This window comes from Sipha flava, unplaced genomic scaffold (assembly GCF_003268045.1).
Source record: "Sipha flava isolate LNK unplaced genomic scaffold, YSA_version1 79_pilon_pilon, whole genome shotgun sequence".
Classification (NCBI taxonomy): Eukaryota; Metazoa; Arthropoda; class Insecta; order Hemiptera; family Aphididae; genus Sipha; species Sipha flava.
In genome coordinates, this window is record NW_020273620.1 from 1296530 (window position 1) to 1308706 (window position 12177).

Genomic DNA, 12177 nt, shown 5'->3' on the forward strand with positions numbered 1-12177 from the left:
GTTTGTAATATACTATACAAATTTATTTTTAATTTTACAGAAATCAAATTAAACACAATATGTCTATGGAATTATGACTAAAATTATATGGATAAATCCCGTCTTCAAAATTATAATTAATCATTAATTGTGTAATTATTTTGATTTGTAAGTAATGAAAACAACTTACAAAAAAAAAAGAAAATAGATCTTCTTTTTTTGACTATGGATTTAAATGATCTTTGTATTGTCCAGACGGATATCCTGTTTAAATGTAAGTTGTATATTATTTATGTATGATACCAATGTTAAAATAAGTTAATTTAAATGTTTGTGTTAGTTATAATTTATTTTTCTATAAAAAGACTAACATAAATATAGTTGGTTATAATTAATAGTTATATATAACAATGGTAGAATAAACTTAAACCAATACAAAATTTAACCCATCAGATTATAATATTTTATGGCTTCTTAAAATTATACAAAGTACTATTAAATATCTTAATTTTCAGATTTATTTATTAAACAAGAAGTTTAGCATTTATATTTTCATATTTTTTTAATTTTAAATTCTAAGTGATACAAGGAATGTATTAATTTTAATGTCAGTATACACGATTTTGATTTGAATTGCTCTGATCATCACAATTATAAAAGATTTTTGATAATAAATGTTGCCTGGTTTGTACTTTAAAGGTGGGAAATTTTACTAATTACTTAAAATTATTCTTAATAATTATGTAAGACTGAAATAGAATATAGAAATAAAAACATTTACAACATTGAATTTTGTTTTTTCATTGTAACTTAAAATACAATAATGATAGAAACTTTTTTAATTGTATGCTTATTTTACTGTTTGATATAGTTGGTATAATTTTCAAACGACCTTTGAGATTTTTATAGATAATTTAAAATATTATGTTTTCTCAGCTCATGAGTATTTTAAATATTAAATTTTGACAAAACAAATTATCATAAAAATATGTTGCATTTTTGTGGTTAAAAATTCATAAAATTTTAAATTTTTATATTTGAGATTTTAAGAAAATTGGATACAAGTCATATTTTCTTTATTGCCAAAAAAAAAAAAAAAAAATAAAAATAAAAAAAAATACTGAAAAATTGCATAAATGTTTTATTAACAAAAAGTAAAATTTTATTAAAATCTGTTATTTAATTGAATATCCATTAAACAATAATAGCTATTTAGTCAAAAACTAGTTTCAAAATATTTTTATGACATTTTTAGTTTTTCCAAATTATATTTTATTTGAGTTAAGTAAAATGATAATGATCTTCAGTACACATTAAGTATTGTAAACTTAAAGTTAATTCATTTAATAAATGTTTTGAATAATTATCTTTGATAAGACTCATAAAATGTAAAGTTTTAATAACTGTAATAATTATCAATAAATGTTAATTGGATTTATGTGTTTATTACTAATTATTAGTCTACCTCTTATGTTTACTCAACTCCATTATTGTTGGTAATTCATATCATCATGGGTGTGCTAATATTAGTAATAGTTGTTCTCATTTAATTATGCAATACCTACCTATGTTATTTCATTAAAATGTAAAATGTTAAATAATAAATAATAATAATAATTTAAATGTTTAATAATTTATATTTATAAATGATAAATATTGTAGCTATGATAATTTTTTAATTAAATTAGTAATATGGGGTATAATCATATAATTTTTTTAATAATTAATTTGTGTATCTTTATTTAATTTAGGTACATATTATAAGAATCATTTATCAATAAATAAGTGATAAAAGATTCATTAACAATATGTTAATAAATAACAAATTATTATTGTTGATATCTTGAAAATGCCGATATCATTTAAATGGATTGGAAATTTATTACTGTGGGTAAGTAATAAAGTCTTGATTATTTAATTAATTGAAGCTTATATATTTTTATATTTTTCTCCCATTATAGTGTTAAACATTTTTGTAATTTCAACTAAAATTATTACTTTACTTTAGGAGCATTGGTAATGCAGAATTCGAAATTATGTTTTGTGTTGCTGTTATTGCTAATAACTTCAACATTAAAATGCAGTTTAGCAATGTCAGTTATAGCCAAATACCCACAGAATACACAGTCAGAATGTTTTTCGGACCATCTACTTCATATGGCTATAGACAAGAGTCCAGGAGGCCGTGTTTACATCGGAGCTGTAAACAAAATTATACAATTAGAGGGGTCCAATTTAACTGTGGAAACATGCACTAAAACTGGGCCCCTTGCCGATAGTTCTCAATGTCCGGCTAGTGGTTGTCCAACATCCCCACCTATTGAAACATCACTTACTGAAAATTATAATAAAATTTTAATCATCGACCTAGAATCTCGAATGTTAATAGCATGTGGGTCCATATTCCAAGGAGCATGCAACAAATACAAAATGGTAAATGTTTCATTACCAGCTCAATTTATTCCTATGAGTATTGCTGCTAATACAGAACAAGCATCTACCTATGCATTTATTGGACCTGAACATTATAACAATTGGGGTCATTCAAATGTACTGTATGTCGGAACAACTTTTACCAACAATGGAGATTATAGACATGCCGTACCAGCAATTTCAAGCCGTAGTCTTTATAACTTAGATCTTGCAGAGTTTTCATTTTCAAAACAATCTTCACTTAATATTAATGTTAACTATCGTGACCGCTTTCTTGTAAAGTATATATATGGTTTTAACTCTAGTGATTATGCATATTTCGTTATTGTTCAAAAATTTTCCCATTTACCTGGAAATGAAGAATTAGGATATGTTACTAGATTAGCTAGAGTTTGTATAGATGATGCTAATTATGATAGTTATACAGAAGTTACTTTGCAATGTATGGTTAAAGAATCGTCTAATAGTAAAGATTTGGTGGATTATAATCTTGCACAAGATCTTAAACTTAGTAATGCTGGTGAAGACTTAGCTGCTAGTCTAGGCATTGATACTGATGATCAAGTTTTAGTGGGATCTTTTTCACCAAGCCAAAGCATTACTAACAATGAACCTAAATCACAATCTGCAATATGTGCTTATAGTATGCAATATATTGAGTCAAAGTTTAACGAAAATATTCACATGTGCTTTAATGGCACAATCAAATATCGTAACATGCCTTACATTTCTGGACTAATATTACAAGGGAATTGCCCTACTGCAGGAGTGAGTGATTTAGAATAAAAATTTTTTTTTTATTTCTTTTCATTAAATTTATATGTATAATTTTCATTTTTAGTCAACTGGAAATATATTAAACTTTTGTGAAGTTGGGTTGAAAATATCTGGAACTGAACCAATAACTACACAATCTGCAATCAATTTCCCTAATGATCTTATTTCTTCAATCACTTTGGCAACAACAGAAAAGAATACTATAATTTTCTTAGGAACTTCAACAGGAATTCTTAAAAAAGTATTGTTGTCATCATCTACACATGGAGTGAACTATGAAGAAGTAGTATTAGATGATGGAAATGCTATATTACCTGATACGTCACTTACTACCAACGGAGAACACCTATATGTTTTAACGCGATCCAGTGTAAGTTTTTTTTAGCAAATTCTTAAATTTAAAAATGTATTATAAATTAAAATTATAATAGGTACTGAAAGTCAGAGTTGAGCACTGCAATAGTTTTACTAATTGTTCTTCATGTCTGGAAGCAAATGATCCATACTGTGGTTGGTGTTCTCTAGAACGAAGGTATGATTATGAATTAAATATATGTTTGACTATTGTATGTATATTGTAATTAAAACTACAAATTTCTAGTTATAAATGTTTCAAAGATATATATTTCGAGTATTATTTGATTTGAAACTGAAAATGACTTGAAAGATTTTTTTTGTAAATTAATTCTCTTAATCCCTAATTAAAAATATATAAATCAGGATACAAAAATTTGTTTTTCATTTAATTATTAATACATTTTTTTAAATTTGTTAAAAATCTCTTTAAATTGAAGATTAAATAATATAATGTATCAAAACCCATGGTGGTTCTGGAGAAGCCTCAAAGAGTGATGTCAAAAATATTTTGTATATATTTACGTACATATTCCAGTTATTTTTTCATATTGCTTGGTGTATGAGAAGTAACTAAATAGTTAAGAACCTCTATTGGAGCAAACATTTTAGTAAACAGTAAATAGTTAAGACATTAACTTTTTTTTTTTAGTAAACTGTTTGCTCATTTAAACATAAACCCGGATAAGAGGAGATCTAGAAGGGTCTGCTTTTAGTCTTCCCCGTTTAACCACTACTGATTAAAACGTTAAAATATTTTTTTAGTTTATTCCAGATAAATAATTTTATGAATAACCTTTTTTTTAATTCCAATTGAATATTTTATTACATTTTATAAATTTAGTAAAATATTTGTGTATAATATGTCATATTTTAATTGAAGTTTATTATTGTGTGTAGAATGATTTATTTTTAAGATAAAAAATTTAATTTTATTCAAATTAGTTTAATAATTATCATTGATAAATTATCAATAAAATGTTTATATATTTATATGTTAATTTACAATTATTAACCTTTTAATAATTTTTTTTTCTTTAGTTACATTTTTATTATTTTATTATGATAAATTATCATAAAAAATAAAGCTTTAATGTATATGATTTATTGTAAACATACTGAAATTATCTACATTATAATCTCAACAAAAATCTATTTTTAATAATTTATTTGATATATTTTCAATTTATTATTTGTTTCATTTTGTAAATTACTAGAACTATATATATATATTATATTTTGTAATAGTTATAAGATAAATAATTACAAATTAATTTATTTTTAATTCAAATACTAGATGTACTGTAAGAAGTACTTGTCAAAAAGCAAGCCACAGTTCACCTCGATGGTTATCACTAGGTAGTGGACAACAATGTATTGATTTTGAACAAATAAATCCAGATCGTATTCCAATACATCAAATGTCAAAGGTAATTATTAAAAACTTTCCTTTAAATAAACAATAAGGTAAAAATCTAATTATTATATTTACTTATAATATCTGTAATTATTGTAGTTGTTGAAATTGTAATAAATTATTTATTTTTATTATTCTAGTTACAACTTACAGTTAAAACATTGCCAGAATTACCCATTGGAGCAAAATACCGCTGTGTTTTCGGTAAAAGTGAACCATTGGATGCAATTGTGATGCCATTTGGTTTACAATGTTCTACTCCTTCAGTTCAATCACGTCCAAAAATACCAAAAAATCAAGATCATGTATATGTGTCTTTGTCAGTGAGATCTTCAGAAACAAATAAAGATTTTGTCAGTAGAAATTTTGCATACTATGATTGTTCAGCACATGACCGTTGCATGGGCTGTGTTAAATCTCAATGGGCTTGTAATTGGTGTGTTTATGAAAATAAATGTACAAATAATATTTCTAGTTGTCAACGTATTATAATAAGTGGTGAAAATGTAAGTGAAAATCTATTTTATTGTATGCAGTATTTGTTATTTTATTGAAATATTTATTTTAGAACCCTAACCGTTTAAAAAACCATGGTGCTATGTTTTGTCCACGGTTTGTTCAACCAGCTCAAAAAATATTACTGCCCAATGGTGTTCCTAAAGAAATTGTTCTGCAAGTAGAAAATTTACCCAACCCTCAAGTCGGGCATACAGGTTTTCAATGTATAATTAATATTGAAGGGGCCAAGCTAATGGTTCCTGCAAGGGTTGAAGAAAAGTATATTGTCTGTGATAAAACTACTGTAAGTTTTAGATTTTTAATGATCTAAGATTTATTATGATAATGTAACTTATTAACTATGTTCATATATTAAATTAGTACTCATATGAAGCTAATTCTGGAGAATATGATGCTATGGTTAGTATGGTTTGGAACAGAAATCATCATGTTGATACAATTAATGTTACTTTATACAAATGTGATATTCTTGGATCTCATCGAGAACACCCTGATTGTTCCTTATGTGTGACACGAAATCGTAAATATCATTGTACTTGGTGTTCAAGTACTTGTGTATACTCAGAAACTTGTTTGGAAAAATCTACTAATGAATGTCCTAAACCAAGAATAGATATGGTATGAAAATCGTGTACTAGTTATTCATGAAAATGTCTATAATATAATATTTTTTTTTTAGATAAAACCTCTAAGTGGACCTATTGAAGGAGGTACTATGGTTACTATTGAAGGAAGTAATTTAGGTTTAAACAGAGAAGATGTTTGGGGTAAAATTCACATTGGTGGTATTTCATGTCATTTAGTTGATTATGAAGTATCTGTAAAAATAGTCTGTAGAACTGGACCATCAAATTCTGAAAAAATTGCATCTATTGTTGTTGGTAATAATGCTGGTGTGACAGAGTCTTCCGTGCACTTCAGTTATAAGGTATAATTTATGATGAATATTATTTATTTAAGTTTTAAAATTAATCAAGTATATTATATTCAACAGAATGTTAAACTTGATAAAGTGTCTCCTATGATGGGACCCCAGAGTGGAGGTACATTATTAGCCATTAGTGGACACAATTTAAACATTGGAAGTTCAGTGACTGCATTCCTTGATAATTATCCATGTACAGTCAATTCAACTCATGCTTCAAGCACGAGACTTACATGTATAACTTCGTCTGCAAGTAGACCCCAAACCATTAACTCAATGTATTTGATTATTGATGGTTCCAATAGAACATTATCAAAACCTTTTACATACCGAAGTGATCCTACTGTTGCTGAAATTAAACCACTTATTAGCTTTTTGTCGGGTGGAAGAATGATAACAGTTCATGGGACAAACTTTGATATAATTCAAAAACCAGAAATGGTTATTTATGTCGATTCAGATTTTGTCCATCCTATTAACAAAACTGTAAGCATATATTTTCATATTAAATATAAAGCCTTATTTTTAAAAGTTATGATTACACTTCATTTTAATTTTATCATAGGAATGTGTAGTTCTTAATTCAGCACAAATGGAATGTCCCTCTCCTTCTGCTAATAGTCAATTTCTTAAACATATGAAGAATTTTAGGAAAAGAAGGAGACATGCCACAAATGGGAAATATGTTGATTCTTATCTGACTTTGAAAGTTGGCTTTATAATGGATAATGTTGCCGCTGTTAGAGATTTAGAAAAACATCTAAAAGTATTGCAATCTCAAATCGTTTATGTACAAGATCCAAAGTTTTTCCAATTTCCAAATACTATTAAATCATACAAAGGAGATACATTAGTTATTGAGGTAGGTAAAAATATTAATAAAAAATAATAGGTTATTATAATTTGTTTATTTAAGTTATAGTATTCATCATACAGTATTATTAATAATTATAATAATTGAGTCATTAACAAAATATTTGCTCTTTCTTATTTATAAAAATTATAAACATTTACTATGCATATATTTATTAATTTTTAGGGTGAAAATTTAAATTTAGCATGTGATGAATCTGATGTTAATGTAACAATTGGGATGGAAGTTTGCAACGTGACATCATTAGCCAGTACACAATTAGTTTGTATTCCACCACAATATCAACCACAGTCTATTGATGATTTTGGATCTCCCACAAAAACAGGATTGCCTTTAGTTGTGGTAAGTTTGATTTAAGGTTTATTTTTATTAATGAAGTACGATTATTTTGAAAAAATTTGCTATTAATTTGTAGTTTTCTGAGATTTAATATTGTTATTAATTATAATGTTATTTTTTTTTAATGTAAAGGTTCGTGTGGGTAAAAAGCTAAGATTCAATGTGGGATATTTACAATATGATGTGATGTCTTCTTATTCATTTTCACCTGAGGCAATTGCAGGTGCCGTTACTGGCGCTTTGTGCATAATTATTATATTTTTTATTATATTGTTTTTGTACCGAAGAAAGTCTACCCAAGCTGAAAGAGAGTATAAACGTATTCAAATTCAAATGGATACATTAGAAAGCAATGTTCGCTCCGAATGTAAACAAGGTTCTTATTACATTTTATCATTTTAAATTTTCAATTAAAATTTATATTAAATATTCAATAATCTTTTGATTTAACTGTTTAAAATTAATGTTTATTAAAATTTGATTATAATTGTTTTTTTTTACTTAAGCGTTTGCTGAATTACAAACTGATATGACTGACCTAACTGCAGACTTAGAATCTTCTGGTATTCCTACATTAGATCACAATGAATATATTTTGAAAGTATTCTTCCCTGGTGTTCGAGACCATCCTATTTTAAATGAATCAAAAGTAAGAAATGATTTTGGAGTAAAATTTAGTTATAGTAATTAAAATATAGTAAAAAGTATCAATACATTATTTTTTTCTTCAGGTTGTTATTGCTGGATCTACTACAAATTATGATGCAGCTATGATTCAATTTGAACAGCTCATAAATAATAAACATTTTGTTCTATCATTCATTGATACTCTCGAATCTCAAAAAACTTTTAGTATTCGTGATAAGTGAGTTTTTATAAATAATTTTAAATATATTCATTGTTTGTATAATTATTATTTATAATTCTTAGAGTAAATGTTGCTTCATTATTGATGGTTGTTCTAATGAATAAAATGGAGTATGCAACTGATGTGTTAAGAAGTTTATTACTTAGACTGATTGATAAATCAGTTATGTCTAAGCATCCACATTTAATGTTGAGACGAACTGAATCTGTTGTCGAAAAAATGTTAACTAATTGGATGGCACTCAACATGTATAAATATCTTAAAGAATATTCAGGATCTTCATTGTTTTTACTTTATAAAGCCATAAAACATCAAGTTGAAAAAGGGCCAGTTGATGCAATTACTTATGATGCTAGATACAGTTTGTCCGAAGACCGTTTACTTCGAGAACAAATAGATCATCGTGTTGTTGTTAGTACAATACAACTAAAATAAAATTTTATTTAACCTTACTTTTATTTTTCTTTTATAAATTTATCTTATGAGTATATTGTAACCTATTTGTATAATGTATATTATTTTCAGAATTTATATGTTATGCATGATGAATTGGATGATAAAGTGCAGTGTAAAGTCTTAGACTGTGATACCATTAGTCAGGTTAAATCAAAAATTCTTGACGCTGTCTATAAAAATACAGCATTTTCGCTTAGACCATCGGTATATGATGTTGATTTAGGTAAGATTAATGAGTTATTATAACTTATTCTTCTATTATAATCTTTGTATTATTACAATTAAAGAATGGCGTCATGGAAGAGGAGGTCACCTTACACTCCAGGATTATGACGTTACAACTAAGAATTTATGCGGATGGAAAAAATTAAATACACTTGCACATTATGGTGTAAAAGAAACTGCTGTAATGACTCTTATTCCCCGGCAACACGACACATACAATAAAACCTGTTTGCAATCGTGCCACAACTGTAATTATATAAAAATATGAATATAAATAAATTAAGAAGTATAATGATAACATTTTAATTTAGGTACATCTGCATATTATTCTGGAGCTATTATTTCCACCAGCAATGGAGGTATTGATACAGGGTCTAGTTCCAATGGTACCGTGTATCACTTGGTTAGATCTACTGATACACCACAACAATATCATACAAACAAAATGCCAGAAAGAACCCATAAAGCTATTCCAGAAATATATTTAACTAGATTATTATCAACAAAGGGAACAATACAGAAATTTGTTGATGATTTTTTCTCTACAATTTTGGCAGCTAATGAATCCCTCCCCCCAGCGGTCAAATGGTTGTTTGATTTATTTGATGAAGCAGCTAAAAAATACAATATAACTGATCCAGAAGTCGTTCATTCTTGGAAGTCTAATAGGTACTTTTAACATGTTAATTATTGCAGTACTATTAATCAATTTTTATAATTATAAACATTACAAATATTAAGTTTATAGAATTAATGAATGAAAATCACGTTCATAAGATATATATTATAGTATTTATAAAATTATACCTGAAAGACTGATGTTTAAATTGTTGTATTTAATTTACAGTCTTCCACTGAGGTTTTGGGTGAATTTCATAAAAAATCCAGATTTTATATTTGATATTGACAAAACTCCTACAGTGGACTCTTGTTTATCAGTTATTGCTCAAACATTCATGGATTCATGTTCTACTTCAGACCATAGACTTGGGAAAGATTCGCCTTCAAATAAACTTCTTTTTGCAAAAGACATCCCTCAGTACAGAGAGACCGTTTTAAGGTAAAAATTAATGTTTTTCAAAAGCATCAGACTCGTTAATAAAATATATTTTTTAAAATGTAAATAATATTTATATTATTTCCAGGTTTTATAGTGACATTCAAAATCTACCTCAAATAACAGATCAAGAACTAAGCACAACTATGCAACAGTTGTCTGTTTCTCATTTTGGCCAATTTCACATAGTTTCTGCTTTGAAGGAACTGTACATTTATGCTTCCAAATATAATGATGCGGTACGTTAATAAATAATTTAGTAATTTAACATTTATATGAATGCATCCTTAAAAATTTATTTTTTAATACAACCGTATTCTTTTAAAATATTAACTATTTAATTATATTTTTAAGTATATTTCACTATATCGTATTTATTTTATTAGTAATTATATCATTGCCTCAGTTCAAGTCTGCAATAACTGAAAAAAAAAATATATAGCAATAATTCAAAAATATTCAGAATTGAATTATCTATGTAATAATATTTGAAAAATTACGACAATTTTGATTCTATATCGCAATAACTTTTAGTTACATTATTCACCTCTAGAGGTTGTGTATTTCTTTCTAGAACCAGTAGTTTCATAATTTGAGTTATTGCAGTCTTAAACTAAGGCGTCGATATTATATTTTATAATGAAATTATTAAGCCAGATGTGTTATTAATTAACTGTATTCTTTATAGATTTTGGACTCATTAGAGATGGATCCTTATTGTCAAAAGATTAATCTCAGTCATAAGCTTAATAAAGTGGCTGGAACTCTTGAAGGAGATGAAGTGGCCATATGCTGACAATAGACTGATTATTTACTTGCGACTCTATCCTGTGATAAAGTGTTTTAATGTGTACAGATTACTTAGTAGTTATATTGACACTTTTTAATAATGTTTATATATTAATATATATATATATATATATATATATATATACATAATGTTTTTAATATTATTTGCCATTATAGGCAAATTATAATTGACCACCAAGAATTATACGCCTTAATATTTGTTAGGTTGTTAAAATAATATAGTAGTTATTTTATTGTTGAGCTGATCAAAATATTTTTATTTTGCTATGACAGATCTATTCTGAAATGGTGTGTATTATCTAATTTTTTGGTTGAAAATTGTAAAAAAAAAATTTCTTTTTTCTTTTTTAAAAGTTCCCTATTCGACGCAAATTAGTATGTTAACATGAAAATTATTTTTTTTATCTTATGCATATTTAAAAAATATTTTGTTCAATTTAACTATATTTTATATGTCATATTTACTTAAAATTTAAATTATTATTATTATTTTTTTTCTATCAAATACTAATGGATTATTGTATGATAAATTAATTATTTTGTAATCATTTTTCGTTTTTTTGCTTTTTGAACTTAATTTTTACTCAAAATTATAAACAGTTATTATTGGCTAATTAAATAAAATAATATTTAAAGAAAAGTACAATTTTGTATACATGACATTACTATTACTATTATTATTTTTCATAAATTATATGCCGAAATAATTTTTGATTTCTTACTTTTTTATAACTAATGTATAAAACTATTAATTCTATAATTTAGTTTTATTAATAAATTTTGCGTGGTCAAATATAGTATACATGACATTAAAAAAAAAAAAATTTTCGATTCCGTCCCGATTAATACATAAAAAATATGTGAAAAACAGTGCAAACAGATTTAGCTAAAAGATAATATTCTAAAAGCAAAAGTTAAATATTTTTTTATTATTATTCAATAATGAATACTTGGCTTTTGCTCCGCCTAATAGTGAATTTTTAAATTGTATTGTGGTATATTCCCAATGAAATGTACCTACTATTATTAATTTTAATTTGTATGAGTAAAATATTTGTATTATTTTTACTGTTATGATTAGAAATTTGTGTTAAATAAGTTCTGTGCCCGTTTAATATACATATTGTTATGCTTGTGTTGCTTC

General features: G+C 25.8%; 1 protein-coding gene across 1 annotated transcript; it reads left to right on the forward strand.

Annotated features, from left to right (window-relative positions):
* The first annotated feature begins 1845 nt into the window (after positions 1-1845).
* Positions 1846-11019, forward strand: LOC112692920 (plexin-B). Its single transcript, XM_025567744.1, has 22 exons — positions 1846-1870; positions 1988-3180; positions 3254-3559; positions 3621-3721; positions 4841-4973; positions 5101-5466; positions 5529-5762; positions 5840-6097; positions 6159-6407; positions 6474-6890; positions 6970-7266; positions 7444-7620; positions 7750-7993; positions 8124-8266; positions 8349-8482; positions 8548-8896; positions 9011-9164; positions 9229-9414; positions 9478-9835; positions 10014-10226; positions 10312-10462; positions 10912-11019. The coding sequence occupies exons 1-22, from the start codon at positions 1846-1848 to the stop codon at positions 11017-11019; spliced, it is 5796 nt and encodes a 1931-aa protein (XP_025423529.1).
* Positions 11020-12177: the final 1158 nt, after the last annotated feature.

Coding starts and splice junctions, on each gene's coding strand:
- LOC112692920 (XM_025567744.1), top strand. CDS start 1,846: ATGGATTGGAAATTTATTACTGTGG. Junction 5,763..5,839: donor TTGTCTGTGATAAAACTACT/GTAAGTTTTAGA, acceptor ATATTAAATTAG/TACTCATATGAAGCTAATTC. Junction 6,098..6,158: donor CTAAACCAAGAATAGATATG/GTATGAAAATCG, acceptor TTTTTTTTTTAG/ATAAAACCTCTAAGTGGACC.